Source organism: Eleutherodactylus coqui, chromosome 2, assembly GCF_035609145.1.
Source record: "Eleutherodactylus coqui strain aEleCoq1 chromosome 2, aEleCoq1.hap1, whole genome shotgun sequence".
NCBI lineage: Eukaryota > Metazoa > Chordata > Amphibia > Anura > Eleutherodactylidae > Eleutherodactylus > Eleutherodactylus coqui.
Genome location: NC_089838.1, coordinates 14,352,435 through 14,376,038, shown reverse-complemented (window position 1 = coordinate 14,376,038; position 23,604 = coordinate 14,352,435). Strand labels below are relative to the sequence as shown.

Genomic DNA, 23,604 nt, shown 5'->3' with positions numbered 1-23,604 from the left:
GACAAACCCTGCTGTATGATTTTCAGGGAAGGGCTTGAAATATAAGCACTTCCCTGAAAATCATCAATAAGTGGTTAAAAAAGTACTCACCTCTCCACCGCTCACACGTGTCCTCCGGCTGGCTCCCCAACACTGCTATCCAGCACTTTCAGCAGGCGGGGCTTTAAAAATCCCCGCCTCCTGAAAGGGCTGTGCTGATTGGTTGAGCACTCAGCCAATTACAGATAGTGCTTAGCTAATTATTCATGTGGGCAGCGGATAGGTGAGTACTTTTTAAAAAAAAATTTTAACCACTTATTGATGATTTTCAGGGAAAGGCTTATATTTCCCCGAAAATCATACTGCAGGGTTTGCCAAAAAGCACTGCTTTCAATGGGACCGGCAGCAGCACCGATCCCATTGAAAGCAATGGGATAGCATCCTGGACTTCTGTCACAGCTGTCGCAGCTGTGGCAGAAGTCTGCAGTATTCCCGATATCTTTTCAATGGGGCTAGCGCTGCTGCCGCTGGCCCCCTTGAAAAGACTGGCGATATCCCAGCGTCATCCCGTTTTTTTTGTTGCACTGCGAGGCGACAGTTTTCACTTGTTCTCGTAGCGCAGTGGAAAAAAAACGCCAGTGGGTGTCCGCCCTAAGGGTAAATGGCATTTTATCCCCTGCTATCTAATAGCACAAGGCAGGGGTGCCCTTCTTCCCCTCTTATATTTGTTCCTACAATTGAAATACTGATACGGCATATATAAGGTGACATCCACTTATCCAGGGCTTTCGAGTAATACTGCAGCCTTCGCAGATGATCTCCCTATTCTCACTTCTAACCTGGACATCTCCTTTCCAGCACTTTCATCCATCTTTGAGCACTTCTAATACCTGTCTAATTTTACAATTTACCCAAATGAATCCCCGGCCTTCAATATCTCCTGCAGTAATCAGATACGAGTAGTCCTGAAAGTTTGAGAGAGCTCTGAATGTGAATGAGCTTCGAAGTCCATAAAATATTTGGGCACCCAGATTTCAGTCTCTCCAGACTCCTGCTACTCTGTGATTTATGAGCCTTTGCTATTTCAAGTAGACAATATAATTAAAAACTGGAAAATCCCATTTATTTTGTGGAATGGAAGATCAAATATACTTAAAAGGATGATTATACCTAAAATAACCTCATGCAGGTTTTACCAATTTGTCTTCCCAATAACTATTTCTCCACTTTACATAAAAAGCTTTTAGAATACATTGGGCAGAATGCAAGGCATGGAGTAGCTTATAAAATGATCATAAGACTGTGTGGCAGCAACAGGATTAATGAAGCTGCAAGGGACTGGGGGGCGCGGTTTAGAGAGGAAAGGGGTTGGGCGACCGTAAGTCAGTAGGAAGGAAGGGTTTAGTTAGAGCCAAGAGAAGATAGAAGAGGACAGCATAAGAAGAGTTATCGAAGAAGCTACAAATGGAGAACTTACCCATGAAGTTCCAGGAGTTGGTGTCACAGGAAGGCCACCAATGGTTAAGCAAGTCTTGGAGGAACGTCAGTTAGCGGCAGTGATTGCAGAGGAAGGAGCAGAGCGTCTGGTGGATGAAGGCAGGGTGGTACCTTAGAGACGGTGGATTTCCCCCCTCCCCCTCACAGCTAAGCGTGGTGGCAGAAGAGCCACTCCGGGGGCCAGCGTGAGAGCAGGAAGTGCCGGAAAGTTGGTCACGGTGAGGTCATCATGGAACGGGGGAACCTGCTGCAGGAGGATCCTTTGTCCGACATAGGGAGGAGCCCCCACGTGCTTGACCGACATAGCTGCATTGCACACAGTGTAGATCGGGAGGAGAGCAGCTGCGGGATAGAGGTTGGTGGACAGATAGAGTGGTAATGGCATTGGCAGCGGCAAGGAAGGGGGGGGGGTCGCGAAGGTCGGGGGTGGAGCAAGCGCAGTGGCAGGTGGTAGGAAGGAGGATGCCTGGAGATTGGCCCTCACGGGGAATTACTGTCAGATGGTTTTAGGTTCGATAATTTAAGGTTTTGTGGTGTAGCCCGATCCCCCTTGGTGTGGGGGTGGCTGAGAAAACTGTGGAGAAATTTAAAAAGATAGTATGTGTATATTTGGTCGCAATTGATAGAGAGCGTTTTCTCAGAAAAGAAAAAAAAAGGGGGGTAGCTGAAACATTCGAGGACTGGCTGCAGGCCTTTTGGTGCTGGCTCAGGTAACATGTCAGCGTCAACCGCAGAGAGGCCCGGAGCCTGTAGTATACACGAATACCATCTATAGTGCATACAAGCCACAGAGGTGCGGCTTGGTGGCAGTATGATGTAGAGTTTAAGTGTCGGGTGCTAGGTCAATCAACAGGGTGTCAAAGAGACGGATATCTGGATATAGTAAATTTGGCGCAGAGCAGCAGAAGACACCCTTTCCAGGTGGAGATGCAGTGGCTAGACAAGTCAGCGACTGTGACCCCAAGACACAATGGCTCCTGTTGGCTTTCAACGAGGGTCATTGTTGATTTTAGACACATGTAAATTACAATACATGTGCTTGGCATGTGAAGGATTAGAGACAACAGGCGAATGCCACCGTGTGCGCATCTGGAGCAGCAGCGATCTCCGGTGAGAAGTAACTACCTGCGTCCATGGTTCGACAGTACCACAGGGGCAGGAAGCAAGCCTTCTCACGCAGGGCCTCTCTAAGGGTTTCCTTATCCCACACATCCCGTAATCATCATTGTTTTAAGTGCTAATTCTTAACGGTTTGCAAATTTTTTGACGTCTTCACTGTGGAAAATTGTTATCCTTCTGTTCGGGGAGAAAGCAGTTGGTGCACTGGTGCATTTGGTCTTTTTTGGGTATCGAGATCGATTCGGAGGAGATCGTTCTTCAGTTTGTAGATTAGATGGCATGGTTAAAATAAAATAAAATAAGGTGGAGATGGTTAACGGGTGTCGGAAGGCTATGTTGCATCAAGTTCTTCTGGGGCACAAGAAAATTTTTATGTGTGAAGTTATTCTACATGTATGGAAGGTTTTTCTTCAGATGTTTAACGGGCAGGTTATATGCCAAAAGGAGGAGATTGCTAACAGTGAACTCTGCTCTGGAGCCATTTTTAATAATCATTGGCGCAAGTCTCCATGGCCAAGGTTGTGGTTGGAAAAGCAGTTGGTCAAGAACATCGCGCTGTTGAAGATCTCCCCATGGTAGCCAGCATGGCTGGCAGGAGGATAAGTTTTTTTTCGGTTGGACAAAAAATGTTGGTACACAAGATTAACAAGCAGGGGCCTCTTCGTCTCCGGGTGTGCCAATGTTGCGGCACTTGGGTTTTGCGGTGCCTGCAGTACACTGTGAAGCTTCGGACTAAGCAGGTTCTCGCTTGTCAAACTGGAGCAGCAGAGCTCTTTCTCGTTTTCTACGTAGAAGAGAGCTTCTGAATTTGCTCTGGCCATTGGTGTCTGAGGCTGCATGGAAGAGTTACAATGCCATATGGTGGAGCATTTGTGTGTGTGGCAAAGAAGAATCTGTCGGGCGTTGCTTTTTATGGCTCTTCGCAGAGTAAAGAGCGGAGATGGGTGGATGGGCGGCGTCCACACAATTTTTTCTTTGCTGCGTCTCATTTTGAAAACCTTGGAGGAGACATTGTTGTTGGGAGTCGTTTTTTTCGTTGCCGTTTTTGTTTTTGTGGCCTTTCCAAGTGGGGGCACTTAGGTTTAGAGTTAGGATTTGGGGTGATATTTGTTCGATATAGGTTTTTTCCCATTAGTTTTCTGGTAGCAGCCAGACAGCAATGGAACGTATGGCTCGTCGGGCACTCTTTCATATACTGGGCCGAGAGAAGAGCTGGGATGTGATCAATTGGGAGAAATTTGGGCCTGAAGAATGTGGTGATCCATTGGCATGGCATCAGAGGGATTCAAGAGGTCCTATGGATCAGCAGCTGGACCCCCGGATCGTACTTTTACTTTTAAATGAGTTAGGGAAGGTTAAGGGGACGAGGAATCTGCTAGCAATAGACAGAGCTAGAAGGGGGGTAAATGTAAAATGTCCAGGTGTACAGTCAGTAGGAGGGGTTGCAATTAGGCACTGAGACTTGGAGAGTAGGGATTGGAGTGTCCTTAGGAGAAATAAGAATAAACCTCATTGATGTTAAAACTCTTAATCAAGCGATTCATTTGAGCAGAATCTTGGACTACTCCGGAGACCTCATCATAAGCTCTATATAGTTATTAAGGAAGTTTTCCATGCAGGTTCTGCTTCACCCCAGAATCAAACACAAGCCCCCCACAGTAAATCTCCTAACCAAAGTATCAATAGACATTGGAGGAAGCTCTTCAGCAGTAAAGATTTACGACCTTCTCCCTCTCCATTTATGAAAGTGGGTGACTTACTGGGTCTTGACACAGAGAACAGAACATTCTGATACCCTCCCAAGATTAAAGGGGAGATATACTAGAAGGATCATTCCTTTCTATAACTTCTTTGCTAAATTATTTCCCTCAAACCTCAATTGACTTGCTGATGTACTCACAATTGGTGTCCAACTTTAAGAAACTAGCAGCTAAAGGCTCCTTTTGATAAAAATCTGACTTGGTTTGAACAGTTAATTGCCTCTTCATGGGCTTCACAAAAACTGGACTTGAGAATCTTGAGAGTCATGGATAGAAGATGAGAGGGTTTCTGGGAAAGAGAGCTCAATATTAATTTGTCTCTCATAGAAATAAGTCAAAACCAAGAAACATTTTGGGTTCATCAAGGTGTATCAATCTACAAAAACGTCTTAGAAAGGGAAATTAGACACCTGAATTACTTCATAAAATGGATAAACAAGTTCCTGACCTATGCTGAGAACATCTCGTTCTCTCTCAGCTGGTTCTTTCTTACATATCTGGTGAAATAAAGCCTTTCTGATCTAAAGTAACCAAACTGATTGACTGTATGTCCTCCTGCTCCTAAGCTATCTCGTCAATCGTTCTTTCTAAACCTGGAGCCTATGGCACTAAAGTCAGGATATAGATCTCTGTGGTCTCAATTGATCCTTGTGGTGAAAACCATGAGCTCGGTTATTGGCTGCAGAGCCTGTGATGTCCTGTAAACAGATTTGGCCAACCTGTAAACGTCAGAGGGGACATTCGAAGCATCGGTATGGGGATGGGGAGAGATGAGTATAAGCCTATATGTTATGTTACTGCATGGGTAAGGGATTTTATACAGGAGCTACAACTTTGAAAACCCCTATTGCCATCATAACTTTGTTCACTTTCATTCCTTTGTTCTTCAATGAACATTGCATATTTTGATCACCCCATCTATTCCATCGTACTCTAAATCTGCGTCGCGGCACCACCCAGCTCCAACAGGCTTACCGGATCTCTAAGGCCAATCCACCCCTGTCGTTAGCGGTGGGTTTCAGTGCCCTATGGTACAACATTTTCCACCTGGTCCTACACAGGAAGCCCATGGCCATGTTCACATAGTCAAAATCCATGCATTACACAGTGGCTTCTGAATAAGTGATTGACTCCCACCCCGATGAATGAGCTTTCTAAATGACACAACTGTTGTGATGTCCCAGTTGGTTTATATAGTATTTTCTGATGGCAAATGGAATCAGTTGTATCGTTTTTGAGGGACAGGGTTGCAAAGATTTACTGCCACATCACTTACAGTAGGAACGTGGGACCAGATAACAGCGGACCAGGTAACAGGACATTTCGATGAACTCTTTATTATGGAATTGCAGTTCTGCTAAACTCTAATTGTTTCATCTTGAACCCCCTCGACCGTGGAAAAGCCCACACTGTGAGGGGAGGACAGTGTAGGAGGGGGACTCCATACAGCGACATGTTAATAGCAACATTGGAGACAATGAACAACGAGGGAATACTTGGCTATTTCTGTACGCTGACACCCAATTGCATGTTCGAAGCCCGGCAATTAGCTCTGGATATGTAAATTGTAGCCTAATTCTTCCATCATACACACTACATTTACACAGCGAGGGCAACTAAAAATCCCTCCACAAAGACCCGCCGCGATTACAAAACATCAGCTTTTTACAGCACACAATGAAATTTGGAACGATGTGCCATGGTGCTTCTATTTCCAGTTCATTTTCCGAATCGCTGAGCTCTACCCCCTCCTCTACATGGCTGTTACCTCTTACAATGAATAACATTTGCATTCCGGAGTCTCGGGGTGTTCGGGGAGATGGAGCCGGAGGACTTCAGAGTTCTTTGCTGTCTTTTACTGTAACTAAAAAGGTTCTAAGTAAGACTGTACTCAACAAATTGGTCCCAAGCTGATCGCTTCAAAAAATATGGAGGCGGATTTCACCAGCATTTAACATGTAAGATAATGAAAGAAAGCCATAATTGTCAGAGAGCAGGTGGGAGGGAGTGGGAAAGTAATGTCAAACATGAAAACCCGAGTGCAGATGATGAATTGGAATATGACAGCGAGATGTGACCTGAAGTATGGATGGATTCCAACTCATCAGCCCACCCTGTCACTTGGATCATCTCAGATTTTGAACCGTCATGCACAAAGCATACATCTACTGTATGATTAATTGATAGAAGATGTAGAAGTTTTGCGTGTGTTTTCGACGTAGCGATGAGTTAGTCATATGCCATTATATCACAGTTGTATCCCTAGAACAAACTTATTTCATAAAGGTATTCCCATCACAGACATTTAGAGGTATCCCATAAATGTCTGGTCGATATGGGCCTGCATCTACACTGACCTTGAGAGAACTTTTGAAAAGTTCAATTCGGCTGGTTCGCCGAATTTCTGTAAAAACTTTAGGTTGGCCACAAATTAGCTCGAACCAAAATGGAACATCATCAATAACCCTAAAACAGGTTTATAACTAGAGATGAGCGAACATACTCGTTTAGGGCGATTTCACAATCGAGCACCGCTTTTTCGAGTAACTGACTACTCGGGCGAAAAGATTCGGGGGCGCCGGGGGTGAGAGGGGGGTTGAAGAGGGGAGTGGGGGGGGGGGGGAGAGAGCTCTCCCCTGTTCCCCACTGCTATCCCCCACTCCACCACGCCGCCCCCTGGCGCCCCCCGAATCTTTTCGCACGAGTAGTCAGTTACTCGAAAAAAGTGGTGCTTGATTGCGAAATCGCCCTAAACGAGTACGTTCGCTCATCTCTAATTATAGCATTGTCTAAGAGCCATAAAAGCCCTGTATAACACAGTTAGGTCACATAAGAGAGTATCTAAGTACTTTTAAGCTTTTTTTTAAAGGCAAAGTTAATGAAGAAGAAGAAAATAGAAATGAAATAGAAGAAGAAAAAAAAAAGAGAAAAAGGTAAAATAGGTAGAAAAAGAAGAGGAAGAGAGAAAAGGAAGAGGAAGGGAAAGAGGAAAAAAAATCTTTATCCTTTACCTTTTTTTCTTCTACTAATGGGTTTGGCTGAGAAAAATAACTCAAGGTTTGGGTTTGTGCAGAATCAAACTTTTTGAAAAGTTTGACATGAAACAGTCTTCTGCTGTTTAGGTTTGCTCAACACTAGACAGAAACTCATATCATGTAGGCCCCCATCTAACCTGACAAGTGCAGCAACTCAACGTGGCATTTATTCCACAAGTGAATGAAAGATATTTGGAGGGATGTTGAGCATGCCGTCTGGATACCCACCCACAGCTCTGTGGTATTTGTAGGTGCAGGTTCTCAGGTATGAATGGACCTTTCCACCACATCCCACAGATGGTTAATTGGGCTCATGTCAGGGAATGTGCAGGTTGGATTATCCATAGGAACTCTCCAGAATGTTCCTCCAAGCAATTTTGGACAACTGCGGCCCAATAGTACACTGCATTGTCCTGCTGAAGAATCCCATCATTGTGGAAACATGAAGTCCATGAAGGGCTGCAAATGGTCACGAAGCAGTAAAACAGAGTGGGCACCAGTCAATGATATATTTGGATGGACCAGTGGACTCAACCCATGCCATGAGAACACAACCCACACCAATATGGAACCACCACCAACCTGCACAGTGCCTTGCTGACAAGGGTCCATGGCTTTACAGAGTCTTCATAACACACAAACCCTACCATTGGCCTGAAATAATTGCTTGATTCATTGGAGTATGCTACATGTTGCCAGTCCTCTAAGGTCCAATGAGCAACCTCGCAAGCCCAAATGAAGCACTATTTCTGGTGTGGTGGTAACGGAGGCACTCTGGTGGGTCTTTGCTCCCATATCCCACAGAAGCTAAAGAACACTGCACTGACATGTGGATATGTATGTGGGGTGTCCTGCAGTGAATGTGGATGTGATTTCTGCCAGAGTCGCTTATATCTTCCCATGGACAATTCCAGTCAGAAGCCATCGGTCGCAATCATTAGGTGTCCATGGATGGTCACTGCGCACTGCACTGTAGGTGGTAATGCCTTCTATGATCCCGGTACACAAGACACTGTGGATCGAGGAATGTTAACTGCCCGTACAACTTCAGAAATGGAACGTCCCATCCATCTGACACCCATGCTTCGCTCGAACTCAAATAATTCATGTCGCCTTGCCATGGGCACTGTAACGATCCAGTTCAGGTTTAGAGCCTCTTGCTGCAACCTGTGCGAATCATTGGTGTAGGTAGAAGAAGCCAGAGTTCGGTACATGAGTAGTATCAGTTTGCTGTATAGAGGAGCAGGCAGGTAGCATAGTCAGTGGAAGCCAGAGGTCGGTACACGAGTAGAATTGGTATGCAGTACAGAGGAGCAGGCAGGTAGTGTAGTCCGTGGAAGCCAGAGGTCGGTACATGGGTAGTATCAGTTCATAGTATGGAGGAGCAGGCAGGTGGTGGAGCTTAACTACTGGCTGGGTACACTCAAGCAAACAGGAACAGGATAAGAGCTAGGAACAAGAACAAGGGTTAACAGGGGAGCTTGTCAGAGGGATGGATAGCTCAACAGGTAGAGCTTCCGCCTGGAATACAGGAGCTCCTGGGTACAAGCCCTAACAGTAACCCCCTCTGGACATCCCAGGGGCTGGCATTCCTGGATACCTCCAATGAAATGCCCTTGTGAGCACATTGCAGTCCGGCTCTCATGTGTTCTCCTCAGGCCCATATCCTCTCCATCGCACTAGGTTCTACAAGTTACCTCCAAACATCTTGGAATCTAAAATCTCATCCATGATGTACTCCTCTACACCCTGGATGTTCACTGGTGGAGGAGGTGGCTCACTTTTTCCTGGAAAAGGGTTCTCTTTGACTGGTTTAAAAAAAAACACAGCGATATTGCAGCGTTAAAAAAAACACCAGTGGGTAAAAGCCCTTACCTTCACCATACCCCCTTCTCCAAGACTTACATTGATGCCTCTCACCTGGTAAACCAGAACGGTTGCAGCATCTTGGGCATCTCCAGTGCCATATACACTAGTGTGAATAGTTTTTTTTCTTTGTTGGTTTATTTGTTTTTATTCTTACATTTTTTTCACAATGTAACTTCTGGCCACCGCTGAAAAAAGTGACAAAAGTACAAACCGTACCAGAGCGTGTAAGGTCCATCCAGTGGAATTACCGTGCAGAAAGTCCGCATGGCAATTCCGCTCACGGCTCCTAATCTCGGGATTAGCCAGAAAAGCGGATGAGATTGTCTAAAAAATCTGGTCCACACGCTGTGGGCAAGCTGCACAAAAACTGACATGTGGCCCAGTATTCAATTTCACAGCAGCCTCTCTCCATTCTATGCAGAGAGAAAGCCGCATCAGAATGCCGATAGCGAAACCGCTCCAAAACCCGCGGCTAATGGTCGCGGGTTTTGAAGCTGTGCTTTCCCAGCAGAATTCTCACGGTTTTTCGGTGCGGCCATTTCTCGAGGATTCCATCACGAGTGACCCCAGCCTTAACCTGCAATATTGATCTGGAGAAAGGCATCAGGATATATTGGGGTCGGAGCGGAAGTACTGCTCCAACCCCTCTCTAGTGGCCGTCACTCGTAACTGCAAGCACAGCTCTCATTGAAAACAATAGGATCCCAGACTGCAATTACGAGCGCAGCACCCATTGATTTTACCGGCCACTACACTGGGGTTGGAGCAAGAGAAGGGACTTGTTATTTGTATAGCGCCAACTTATTTGGCAGCACTTTCAGGTCACTTATTTATTTCCCCCCACCAAGCTGGCTTCTCATTTTACCGACCTTGGAAGGATGGAAAGCTGAGTCAACCCTGAGCCGGCTACCTGAACCAAGCAGGGATTGAATTTGCAACCCTCAGGTCGTCAGCGAGAGCTTAGGACTGCAATCTGCTGCCTTAACACTCTGCACTACACTTCATGTTCCAGCGGGTGCTGCCTGGATAATCCCTATAAAGAAATTCTACTCACCCCGCCTGCAGCTCCAGAGTCTGTGACCACTGACCTCTCCTGACTGCTGACATCTGCATGATGTCATGATCAATGTACATACGGTGAGAGGTCAGCAGTTACCGCTGGATCGGAGCTGCAGGTGGGGTGAGTGTAAAGCCTGTAAAGATGTTGCCTGGCCAGGGGTCAGTAGTAGGGTTGCTATTGGCTTCTGGCTGGACAGCATCCGTGGGATTACTATGAGTGTTACTATTACTACTGGGGACCAATATAGGGGATATTGTTACTACTGGGGCCACTATAGAGATCACAATCACTTCTGGGGCCACTATGGGGCTCACTCTTACTACTGGGACCCCTGTAGGGGTCATTATTACTACTGTAGCAACTATGGATATCACTGTTACTATGGGGGTCCCTATTAGGGCTCGTTGCGTGACCCACAATCACTTGTGCCTGCGTTTTTTGGCCACTCCGACATGCTTTAAGTGCGCAAATTTACTGCATATTTGCACACGCAAAAAGCACACAGAGAAGCTGCGTATATGTGGGCGCCCATTAACTTCAATGGCCTATATCAGTGCATAGTACGTCCCAAAATGGGACATGCTGTGTATTTTATCCACGATTGCACATCGTATGAAAAAATCTGCTCAAGTGAACAAACCTATTGAAATCAACAGGTTCTATTACGTGTTCAAAAAGTGCACGCATAATACGCTGCGAAAATACGCTCATGTAAACGGGGGCCGTACTATACAATTTTAACTGGCCTGTTGGAGGTAATCACAAGGCTGATGTGGCCCTGGATGAAAAGGAGTTTAACACCCCTGGACTAGATGTAGAGAGCGCCCCCTTGTCACAGTCCTGGGTATAATAGATGATGGGAGACCTCTCTGTATGGTATTATTGTATCTTGACGCCACCTGAAGCAGGGTGGAGAAAAGATACAGGCTGCTTGACTGGCCGGACACATTTGTGATTGGCTGCACCGCTGGCTCCCCACAGGTCCTGGCACTGAGGTCTCCTGCTGTGAATGTCCCACTGCTATCTCCCCTTCTGCTCGGACTGTTGCCGTTGCCGCCCTCCCAGTAGCGGTGCTGTGACAGTGGCCTCCCATCTCCCCTTAGCGGCCCTGCTGTCACTCTCCCCGTTGGCTGTACTCTCCCAGCTGCGGTCCCCTTTATCTGGGCCACTGTGACTGTCCCCGACGATTGTACAGTCCCAGCTCTGATCCTTGTACGTGTGCCGCTGTCAGCCATCTGGCTCCTTATGCAAACCAGCACAGACAGCCGTCGGTCGGCACATGTCACTGCTCCTAGCGCCATGCGGCTCGTGATCCAGTGGGGGAGAAGGCAGGCAAGAGACCCCCCAGTGGCCACATGTGAGCGCTGCTGAGCGCACACTGCTGAGACCTGCAGCATGGGGGAGGACAGTCTTGGCAGCGGCGGCGGGGTGTATGTTCCCCCGCAACAGTATGTTTTGCATTTTCCCTGCCCTTGAGGGTTTGGGATTAGTTTTCCAGTGAGGCTTCCATTATTACCTGCAAATGCTTCCATGTTACACCTGTAACATAGAAGCATTAACAGCCAGTAATTTAAGCCTAACTGGAAAACTAATCCCTAACCCTCCAGGGCAGGAAAAAATCACTAGACACCCTGGTAGCACCTTCCAGGACATTGCGAAATTCAGTCAATCAGGGGCTAGGGGCTGTTGAAGCCCTGTCAAACCCCTAGCTTCCGGTGGTGTCAAGATACAATCATACCTCTCTGTACTGAACCCTGATATATTTATACATAGTTATTAGGTCGCCCCTCAGCCATCTTTTTTCTAAACTAAACATCTACAATTTTGATAACCTCTCTGGGTATTGTAGTCCGCCCATTCTGTTTATTACTTTAGTTGGCCGCCTTTGTACTCACTCAAGCTCTGATATGTCCTACTTGAGTTCCGGTGCCCAAAACTGTCCACAATATTCCATGTGTGGTCTGACCAGTGACTTGTAAAGAGGAAAAACAATGCTCTTGTCATAAGCCCCCAGACCTCTTTTGGTGCACCTCATAATCCTATTTACCTTGGCAGTAGCTGCCTGACGCTGGTTGTGAAGATAGAAATGAAATCAGATTTCTAGAAGCAGAAGACCACCAGTGCGATCACATGTAACTAGAACATTCCAGAAGATTCCTGCTAACTTTCATTTTGCTTTTGCACCTTACATTTTTTGTAGTCTATTTACCGCATAAAGAGGAAACATGAAAACATCAAATATAATAATACAGTATTATATATTTACATGTATGTGTTTAATTGTTGCAGATGCAGAGATACAGTACATTGCAGTGTAATATATCAGGCGCTGTACCTACCATTGCCAGCAGAGGGAGACAGTTACACTACACTACACTACATAGCATAATACGGTAGCATGTATTGTGTGAGAAGCAACCCGTCAACTCATGCTACCAAGTCACTGAACGCCCAGAGAGTGCAGCTGGAAGCATCTACAATGAGGGCCTCCTCAGATGCGAGCGTGCGCTACTACACTTGCTGCAACGGAGCGTAGTTGCGCATGAACATTTTTTTTCGCGGACTATTCAAACTCCGCGCCGCTGTGCTCGAGTTTGAAAAGAAAAGCGGGAAGATCAGTTAACGGGCAAGAATATCGCTAGTGAAAGCAAAACCATTCAAATCAATGTTTTGGGGACATAGTATCATGTAAAGCCTTGCTGAGTTCGCAGTAGTAAAATAACAGAATACACACTCCCCGTTCCCTGGCCAGTGCCATCTCGCTAGCTCCCCGGTCCCTGTGGCAGATGTGCCCGGCTGAGTGCTATGCCCGTCAGCTTTGATCGCTGATTAGTCCGGTAGCAGAAGACTCTCTGGGTCCATACCTCGGGTCCCCACTGATGCAAACTTCTGACATGTCACTTTGATAGGTACATCGTAAGGAGTTCTCCTAATAAGACAATAACATTTTTGAAGAAGGCTGCAGAGTCTTGAGTCGATCACCATCAGTTTTCTGAAATCTCATTGATCATCTGTTAATGCTGGTAAAGTTGCAGCCAGTCCCAACATCTGCTTGCAGGGAAATTGTGTTCTAGTATGGAGACCATTCTAAATGAACGAGGTCCGGATGTTATTTGTCGTGCTGAGTCAGCCGGAGCCACACCACATTCTTGCCAGCTCTGTATCATTCTCTCACTAAGCATATACTGCAACATTATCAGGATGATCGGTTTGGTGGTGGGTCTGTGATGGTCTGGGGAGGCATATCCTTGGAGGGTCGCACAAACCACCAATTAATAGCCAACAATATTCTGACTGCTCTTAGGTGCCATTGTCAGACCTTACACTGCTGCAGTGGGCGCGGAGTTTCTCCTGGTTCAGGACAGTGCCTGGCGTTGTGTGGCCAGGGTGTGTAGACAGTCCCTGGATGATGAAGGCTTTAACGCCAATGACTTGGGCTCTCGTTCCCCAAACCTCTGGGACATTCTGTGTCATTGCATCTGACACTGCCAAGTAGAGCCATAAATCATCCAGGAGCTCCATAATCGAGGTCTGGGAGAAGATCCTCCAAGACACCATCTACTTATAAGATGCAGGTGGATGTTGTATGATGGCACACTGGTGACAGACGAAAGCACTTAAACATTGCATAACTATCTACAGTAGAGTCTAACTTACTTGTTTCGTAATACCAAGCAAATGGCTATTTCAGTAATTATGCTTTAGCAACATATCCGACTTGGTCGCAATCGTCCTTTTAGTTGCTATCAATTATCAAGCAATTGCCTTTTAAGTAATAGTCCTTTCAACCTCTATCTATTAATCCTCTGTAACTACCAGTACCCTGGGTACCGTAGGTTTACCACTAAGAGTATTCTCTGCCACTCGGCTTGTTGCCCCAAAGGGTATATCCTTTATCAACTCTATAATCGAGCATTGGCAACTCGATGGGCTCAGCTTTTTGTCTTCCATTGGTTCATGACCAGAGTATCCTCAACTCAACAGTTCTTGGCTATTCTTTCTCTCCTAGCCCACATCTTGATTGCTCAACAGCAGAAATTCACAGTTTTTCTGCACTTTTACCACAATCTCTTTTTCTGATCTTGCACCAATCCTTTGGCTACTGGCTCTCATCTGACTTCAGTTTCATTGCATCTAACAGCAGTCTATCTCTCGGCATCTCTTTCTCCCCCCAGTGTTCCATCAGCACGCACCAATCACCGGCTGTCATGACTCTCTCAGTAATGCATGGGAGCACTCACTATAACTCGTCTTGACTCACTTGCACTGTATTTTTTCTGCATCTGCGTAGCGGCCGCTGCTCAGACCTTTATAATACCTGCCATCTCTCGGCATCCAGGGAACAGCAGGGAGTCTCCCTCCTCTCCCACGCACTGCAGTATCTTTGGCCCTGGTGGTCTGGCAGTGCTCTGTGGCAGCTCCGCAGCATGGGGTAATGGCTGCTGTAACTGCTTCCCCTCTAACACAGTCTCTGCCAGTGTAACTGACTGGACTGCATGTGCTGCATCGCTCACTCATATATCCAACATGTTGCCTGTCCGGCACCCAGAACATTCTAGTTGGTTCGGGGTGGTGGGGCTTAGCTCTGTTCATTATCAGGGGCTTCATCTTCATGGCAGTTACGCGCTAGCCACATCACCATCTGCATTACGTTCCGCGGCCGTCAGAGGGTGGCAGCCACAGAAGTGCCATTTCATCAGGAGCATGCCCAGACGCTGTTGTGAGTGCACACAGGCACTTGGGGCCGAGTCACATTATGAGTCGCTATGATGAAAGTCACACATTGACTTTCTGATTTGGAATATGTCCCTCAGTCGGTTGATGAGGTTGGTCCTCATTGACCGTTATGTTATTTTGTTCTCAACCAATCACACAATTTATATCAGTAAAGATTTTGACTATGAATCTTTCATTTTTTGAGATCTAAAGTGTGATTTACACGTTCCTTTAACCCTTTCCAATCCACTGTCTGACGTCTAAAGACATTCTGACTGAAGGCTATACAGCTCCGATGTTGTAAGACGTCCAGCAGGGTATTCTTACTGTAGATTACTGGCCGCTCTGTTGTCGGGGGCCTCTCCAGCATGTCATATACCGCAGTACTGGCTCTAGCCAGCAGATGGCGACATTGTATAATGGCAGAAAGAGAAAACCGCCTAGGAATCCCTGAATCCAAAATTTGATTGGAAAGGGTTAGCAGTGGGTCTAGTACATTCTTCTTCTTCCTCCTTGTTACTTTTTCCTTCTTTCTTGTTCTTTGAATATTCTTCTTTCAACTTTTTTCTTTCTTCTTCAATATTCTACTTCTCCCTCCTCCATTTATTTTCCCTTCTTGCTTTTTCTTTGGATATCCTTCTTCCTTCTTCCAACTTTCTTCTTTGTATATTCTTCTTCCTCCTGCTTCCTTCTTTCTTCTTCAATATTCCACTTCTCCCTCCTCCATTTATTTTCCCTTCTTGCTTTCTCTTTGATTCTTCTTCTTCCTTCTTCCAACTTTCTTCTTTGTATATTATTCTTCTTCTTTCTTTCTTCTTGCTCTAATCTTCTTTGTCTTCTTCTTCTAATACTCTTCTTCTTCCTCTTTCATCCTTTCTTCTTCAAAGCAATGTTCAACCCGAAACAAAATTCTACTATTGGTTCGCTGAACACTAAATGGAAACTAATGCCTGCATGATGTCCATCTCTTCCAATAGATGTGGTGACCCGGCGAGCATAGAATGCCGTATTTTAAACAATCTGCTGTTCCCAATGGATCTGGAGACAGTTTCTATGAGAGATGTAACTAGATTGTAATAAGCAGCCCATTACTTCCTTCTAATCACTCATTTTCTTCCATCATGTATTGCAGGCTGTGCGGATGTAATTGCATATATTAATATTTGCTCCTCTCCTTTGCAGTGAGACTACATGACAGCATCTCGGAGGAAGGACACCACTACTTAGTGTTTGATCTGTGAGTACGTTCTGGATGTTCGCCAGCGATCGCCTGGCTTTCCATGCAGAAATGTGTGATGAGACTTTCAATGAATTTCATTTGCAGCTTAATGAACCAGTCATCATGCTCTGCTTTTACATATTCCTTGGCTATTTGACTTCTCATGCTGCCCAGAAAAAATGCCTGTTGTCGCTTATCATAGGGACAACTCACCTGGTGGCATTGTCCCTAAAAGTGCATATTGTAGTCTGTGTCACATGGGAGTACAGTCTGTCTAAAGGCTCATTTAGACGGGACGAATGTCGGGCAAACGATGCCCACACTCGGCCCCGGGAGTACCCGCTCACATGCTTTTGTGCAGCAGCGGGTATCGTTGCTTCACAGCTGGGCGGCTGAAGGAGATTTCACTTCTCGCTCCCCGCCCCTCTCCATTTACTTAACATAGCGTTCATTCAGTACTGAATTGCTGCTATTTACACTCATCGTTCAGGATTCTAAGCTGCATTACTTTACGTTCAATTAGAACAATTCGCATTCATTACCAAAGTCACATGGGTGCTTTCACGTGGGCTGAATGAGGGCTTAAACACATGACCATGATTTTGTCACATTTTGCGATCCGTAGTGGTGAGCATATTTGCACATGTGCTCCTCTGTTTCAGCCCTTAGGCTTTCATGCAGCCGAGAAAATTGCACAAAATTTGTGCGTTGCGAGACGCACAAATATTACACGAATATGAACCCGTTCTTTTGACAGCAGTCATATACAAGAGCAACATGTCCTATATTTTCGTGTCCTCGGAACATATCGCCCATTGTTTTTAATGAGACAGGAAAGCTATGCCGAAGGATCATTACTTCACCTGAAGTGATAGGAGGCGTTTTTAAAGAAAAATGCCTCAAACTCGAGTAAATCGCACTTTGGCAGGTGTGATATCACGCTCAGCCATGTGTAGGTAGCCTTAGCCTTCAGAATGCATTGTAAACCACGGTAAAAACTCATAAAAGGAATAGATCTGCCCTTTGTACTGATATAACCCGCAGCCGGGCCATGGCGGCTGACCTTATGTGTGTTGTGTCTTGCAGGGTCACCGGCGGGGAGCTCTTTGAGGATATCGTTGCCAGGGAATATTACAGTGAAGCAGATGCCAGGTTAGTATCATCTACCAAGAATCAATGCACTGGCTGTACTTTTACTTAAGAGGACTTCCCATGTCAGCTGCGTTGGATGTATAGCCAGGGGTGTAACTATAGAGGATGCAGGGAATGCAGTTGCACCCAGGCCCAGGAGCCTTAGGAGCCCATAAGGCCTCTCTTCTCTATATAGGTAACCCAGTACTATGAATAAAGCATTATAGTTGGGGGCCCCATTCCAGGTTTTGCATTGGGGCCCAGGAGCTTCAAGTTACGCCTCTGTGTATAGTGTTGTAGTCCCCTCCCTGCCGACTCCAATGATGTCTTTCTTTATTATACTCCCCCTGTACAGGCTCTTCTTAGCTTTGGCTTCTAGTGCTTGAATTGTGCCTAGTGGGCATTCCCCACCACTCACAATTGTGCCTAGTGGGCATTCCCCACCACTCAATGGTTGGACATTCATGGACTATTCTAGTAATTCTCCATCAATGTCTGAGGAATTATATAAAGATTCTGGGACCTGAAAAGTCTGTCCCAGGGCCGACCAGCCAGTGCTAGCCTTACGTTAGATGGCACCCTGTGCAGAAAATATTTTGGGGGACACCCCATCATAAGAAAGAAAATGATTTATATTAGATGGCCACCAGCCATCGAGTGCCATACATGTTTCTGGTTCCTTTATGTGCCAGAGGGTCCCTTGTGCCCAGAAGTATATGTAGCCATGCCATAGTCATGCTTGTGATATGACCATGCTTACTAGATGAGAGAGTTCTCTAATTTTCTGTACTTTCTATTCCAATCAGTCATTGCATTCAGCAGATCCTAGAGGCAGTACTGCATTGTCACCAGATGGGGGTGGTACATAGAGATCTAAAGGTAAGAGACACATGTATTTTATAACATGTATATACATTAGACAATCATTACCATATATCTGACCTACTGACATCAAACCCATAAGATTTGTTCCCCTGTTCTCGTCTTCTGTAGGGATCTAGTGTCCAGACGCCACCAATCATAAAGTTATCCCCCATTCTGTGGATAGCGGATAACTCTATAACTTAGAGCAACCCCATTAACTACAGTGTATTATAATGCTGAAAATCAAATGATCATGATGCACGTCATGTTAACAATGGTCACATCTGTAGTTATATGATAAAATCTAGAACGTACCTTAACAATATGTGTTTTCCATTATAACTTATAGGGGTTGTCCCAGGCTTTAAGCTTATCTGAGTAATGTCAGATTGATGGGAGTTCAACCAATTGAAACCCCACTAATCATGAGAACGAGGACACCCCCGTGTCCCCCATATGAATGGAGCAGTGGTCATGCATGCCTGCTACCTCTCCATTAACCTCTATGGGACTGTGGGATGGCACCTAGTGCTGTACTCTTCCTCTCTTTGACAGTCCCTTAGAGATGATTGCACTGCCGCTATGTCCATACTAGTGGACAGGGAATAAGTTTAACCCTTTGCAATCCAATTTTCGATTTAGAGTTTCCTAGGTGGCTTTCTCTTTCGGCCATTATACAATGTCGCCATCTGCTGGCTAGAGCCAGTACTGCGGTATAGGACATGCTGGAGAGGCCCCCAACAACAGAGCGGCCAGTAATATACAGTAAGAATACCCTGCTGAACAGCCTTCAATCAGAATGTCATCAGACAGTGGATTGGAATGGGTTAAAATGTGGAACAAACCTTTAACAAGTTCTATGCATTAAAACATGAAATGAAATCCATGAATGGCGATTCTATCCAAAGAGACATCTACATACATGATGCAAACCCCAGGGACTTACATGGTAATGAAGGTGGGAACCTGTGGCAACAGTCATGTGTCCTAAACCATGCTATATGAGATGCAAACCCTTCGAGATGTCAGCCACACTTTGTCAAAGGAACTGCATGCTATTGGATATATGCGTTATGTCGCTGCAGACAAGCATGAAGTGCAGTGCATTGGCGTATCTACATTGGTGCAAGGAGCGTCGTCATTGGACAGATGAGCAATGGAAGAAAGTTCTATAGAGTGACTACTCTGTCTTCACATTAGATGGACCTACCTGGGTGTGGAAGAGCCTGAGAAATTATGCCTGCTTGAGTGCGCTGTATTTCAGAGGTTTCATTATGGTCTGAGGAGGTTTTACATGGCATGGTCTTGGTCTGTTGGTTGCAGGAGCATGAACCATTCTAGACAGTAGTGTGCTGCAGGCAATGTGGTAATGCTCTGGGAATAGTCAGCAATACTTCCAAGTAGTTTGTCACAAATCCAACGCTGTTTTCTGTTGGTTTGAGGATATGTCTGTTCCATGATTGGATTGGCCTGCAAGATGAATGGAGGGAAATACCAGGTGAAGTGTATCAGACATTAGTAGAAAGTAGGCCATGGAGAATATCCAATGTCATTAGAGCCAAAGGAGCCCCACTAAGTATTACCACATGGAAATAACTACTACTTCTGATTCTTGCCCAGGTGGACAATTACTTTTGGTTGGATAGTGTACATGCACCAGCCAGAAACTAGTTGGAGACCCTCATCTACTCTATAGACCGTTGCAACCATCATCATTGACTATAACATTCTGCATGCACAATGGGAGTCTTCTCCAAAAAAGCTGAATTATAGGACAGGATCTAAAATACTGTTGTATGTGACCTTAAGTTCAGATATCAGTTCCCAAGTGATATACACAATAAAATAATGCTTTACAAGTGCTGTGCATGAAGCAGAACAAGAAAATAACACCTTACCAGTTATGCAAGAAGTGGCTTTCACACTCAAGTATTGTGCAGGTACTGAAAGCAGTAATCGCTGTATTGCTACCCTGCAATGATTTTCTGTTCATTTTCTCTAATGCTTACCTAGTATTATATCCATAGCTATACACAGTCGAACAGCCAGCACAGAACAGAACACTATATGTAACCTAGAAGTCTATTCTTCCTCCTATTCGCATTGTTTGGAACATCCATATATGGGAATTTATTGAAGGTTTGCACATACATAGTGGGAAGCCTTAATGATGATTCATGCCACCCACTCCGTCCCATGACAAGGGGACCAGTGCTGGGTCATCTACTCCTCTCCTTCCTACAGGTCTTGTGGGGTGTTCCCGGTATGCAGAAGTTAGTACCTAGCAAGACGTGGTCCAAGGGAGGACAACTGGTCAACCAGTGACAAGGTCATGGGCACCCAAGGCTTACTGATGCACTAAAGACTGTCCGTATGGTCCGTTCTCACAGAGGAGTTATTATAGAACAAATCTCCAAAAGGGTTTTTTCTGTTTATGATGGTGGCATAAGACAGAGGGCTTCACAGCATGCTGCATATGGGGCTGCATAGCCAGAGACTGGCCAGACTCCTGTCCACTGCCTATCCACCCAGCTCTTCTCCAGACAGGTTGATGAGTGCTGGGTCATCTGCTCCTCCTCTTTGTACAGGTTGTGTGGGGTGATCCGGGTATGCAGAGGATAGTGCCTAACAAAAAGTAGTCCAAAGCAAGACAACCAGCAAGGACAACAGCTTGTTGCATATGAGGTTCATACAAGGACAACTGGTGACTGGCAATAGGCCCAAGGCTCATTTATGTATGTGTGGAGTGAAGGCTAGCCCATCTAGTCAGATGCAACTGAACAGCTACTGTAATATAAATCGCTGAAAGGTTTTATGATGTCTCTGGTGGTGGCAAAACACAAAGGGCATCACAGCTTATTGCATGAGGGTCTGCATAGCCAGAGACTGGACCATCACCTATCCACTCAGCCCATCCTAGCACAAGGGGAAGAGTGCTGGGTCATCTGCTCCTCCCCTTCTCACAAATCTTGTGAGGTATTCCTGGCATGCAGTGGTTAGTACCTACCAAAAAGTGGTGCAAGGAAGGACAACCGCTGAACCAGCTACTTGGTCATGGACACGCAAGGCTTATTGATGCACTTCGGGAGTAAGGGCTAGTCTACTTAGCCTGATATGCATCATAGCGTGTAGCATATGGGGCTGCATATCCAGAGACTGGTCAGATCCCTGTCCATCATTTAAAGTGTCTACAATGGAAGAAGTGGGCTTGGTGTGATGGACTGCATTTTCTTTTACATCATATGGACAGCCTGGACATCAGGATGCACTATGCAAAGAAGACAAGCCAGCTAAGGCAATGGGATGCTCTCAGCCATGTTCTCCTGGGAAACTTTGGGTCCTAGCATTCTTTAGGATGTGATATGTACCACCTACCTAATCCTTGTATAGACAAGTACCCCCTTCATGGCAGTTGGATTCCTTAATGTGGTGTCTTCTTTTAGCAGGATAATGTACTTAGCCACACTGCAAAAAACTGTTTAGGAACATAATAAAGATAACAAGGCCATAACTTGTCTACCAAATTCCACACATCTCAATTGAGAGAAACAATTCCAAACCATGGAGGCCAGATCAAGCAACGTCTAGGATTTAAATGGTTATTCCTAGTTCAGCAAGTTATTCCCTCTCCTCAGGAGAAGGGATAATAGGGCGATCAGTGGGGGTTCAACCGATGGGTCCCCAACCGATCCAGAAAATTCATCCCTGATGTGTCCTGAAGTTTTGACTGTGGTGGTCACATATGCACACCACTGCACCATTCATTTTAGTGGTACCATTGGAGATACCCAAAATCAGGCACTTGGCAATCTCTGGTGGTCCCACAGTGAAGTGAATGGGATCAGAGATCGCCAAAAGATGAACTCGGCCAACTCCAACAGCTCTAAATGAAGTGAATGGCCCGGTGGTGTGCATGTGTGCTACCGCTGTCATTACTCAGGGATGCACCAGGGGTGATTTCTGTGGTCGGGCCTATATTATGGATAATGAATAACTTGATATGATGATACCACTTTAAAAGATGTGCTGCTAATGTCTTGATGCCAGATACAGCAGTCTTGAGGAGTCTCGGTCTTGATAATTGAGATTTCCTTCGGTGGCACGAGGGGGACCAACACAATATTAGGCAAGCTGTTTTAATGTAATGGCTGATTGGTGCATATGAATACATTTTTAGGTCGATTTACCTGGAACAGAATGAAAACCTGGCACTTTCACCGCAATTCAATTTACAAGTCATGGCCAGTAGTTTAAAGACTGACACAAACTGTAGTTTTCAGAAAGTTTTCTGCTTCAGTGTTTTTAGATATTTTAATCAGATGTTTCTATGCTTACTGAAGTTCAATTTCATCAGTTTTTAAACTTTTACTGACAAATACATCATATTTATGCAAACACTCAATATTTACAGTATTGACCTTTTTTTTCAAGACTTTTCTGGGGCAAATCCTGCATGATGACAACCCATTCTTGGTTAATTAGTGCTTGGAGTTTATCACAATTTCTGTGTTTTTGTTTGTCAATGTGATTGAGGTCTGGGGAGGTTCCTGGCCGTGGGCCCAAAATTTCAGTATTTTGTTCACTGAGCCACTTGATTATCACTTTTGCCTTGGGAAATGGTTTTCCGTCACACTGGAAAAGGCATTGTTCATCACCACATTGCTCCTGGACTGTTGGGAGAAGTTGCTCCTGGAGGGTTGGGAGACGTTGCTCCTGGATGGCTGGGAGAAGTTGCTCCTGGAGGGTTGGGAGACGTTGCTCCTGGATAGCTAGGAGAAGTTGCTCCTGGATGGCTGGGAGAAGATGCTCCTGGATGGCTGGGAGAAGTGCTCCTGGATGGCTAGGAGAAGTTGCTCCTGGATGGCTGGGAGAAGTTGCTCCTGGATGGCTGGGAGAAGTTGCTCCCGCATGGTTGGGAGAAGTTGCTCCCGCATGGTTGGGAGAAGTTGCCCCTGCATGGTTGGGAGAAGTTGCCCCTGCATGGTTGGGAGAAGCTGCTCCTGGACGGCTGGGAGAAGTTGCTCCTGGACGGCTGGGAGAAGTTGCTCCTGGATGCCTGGGAGAAGTTGCTCCTGGATGGCTGTGAGAAGTTGCTCCTGGATGGCTGGGAGAAGTTGCTCCTGGATGGCTGGGAGAAGTTGTTCCTGCATGGTTGGGAGAAGTTGCTCCCACATGGTTGGGAGAAGTTGCTCCTGCATGGTTGGGAGAAGTTGCTCCCGCATGGTTGGGAGAAGTTGCTCCCGGATGGCTAGGAGAAGTTGCTCCTGGATGGTTGGGAGAAGTTTCTCCTGGATGGCTAGGAGAAGTTGCTCCTGGATGGTTGGGAGAAGTTTCTCCTGGATGGCTGGGAGAAGT

The 23,604-nt window shown here is 45.8% G+C and overlaps 1 protein-coding gene across 2 annotated transcripts in view; it reads left to right on the top strand.

The window, feature by feature from the left end:
• Nucleotides 1-16,253: 16,253 nt before the first annotated feature.
• The window catches only part of CAMK2A (calcium/calmodulin dependent protein kinase II alpha), an 89,265-nt gene continuing 81,914 nt past the window's right edge, over nt 16,254-23,604 (top strand). For both annotated transcript variants that reach the window (XM_066590390.1, XM_066590389.1), the window contains exons 1-3: nt 16,254-16,272; nt 17,341-17,406; nt 18,192-18,264. In XM_066590390.1, coding sequence (XP_066446487.1) covers nt 18,238-18,264 — 27 coding nt within the window. In that variant the 5' untranslated portion in view covers nt 16,254-16,272; nt 17,341-17,406; nt 18,192-18,237. The remainder of the gene's footprint in view (nt 16,273-17,340; nt 17,407-18,191; nt 18,265-23,604) is intronic.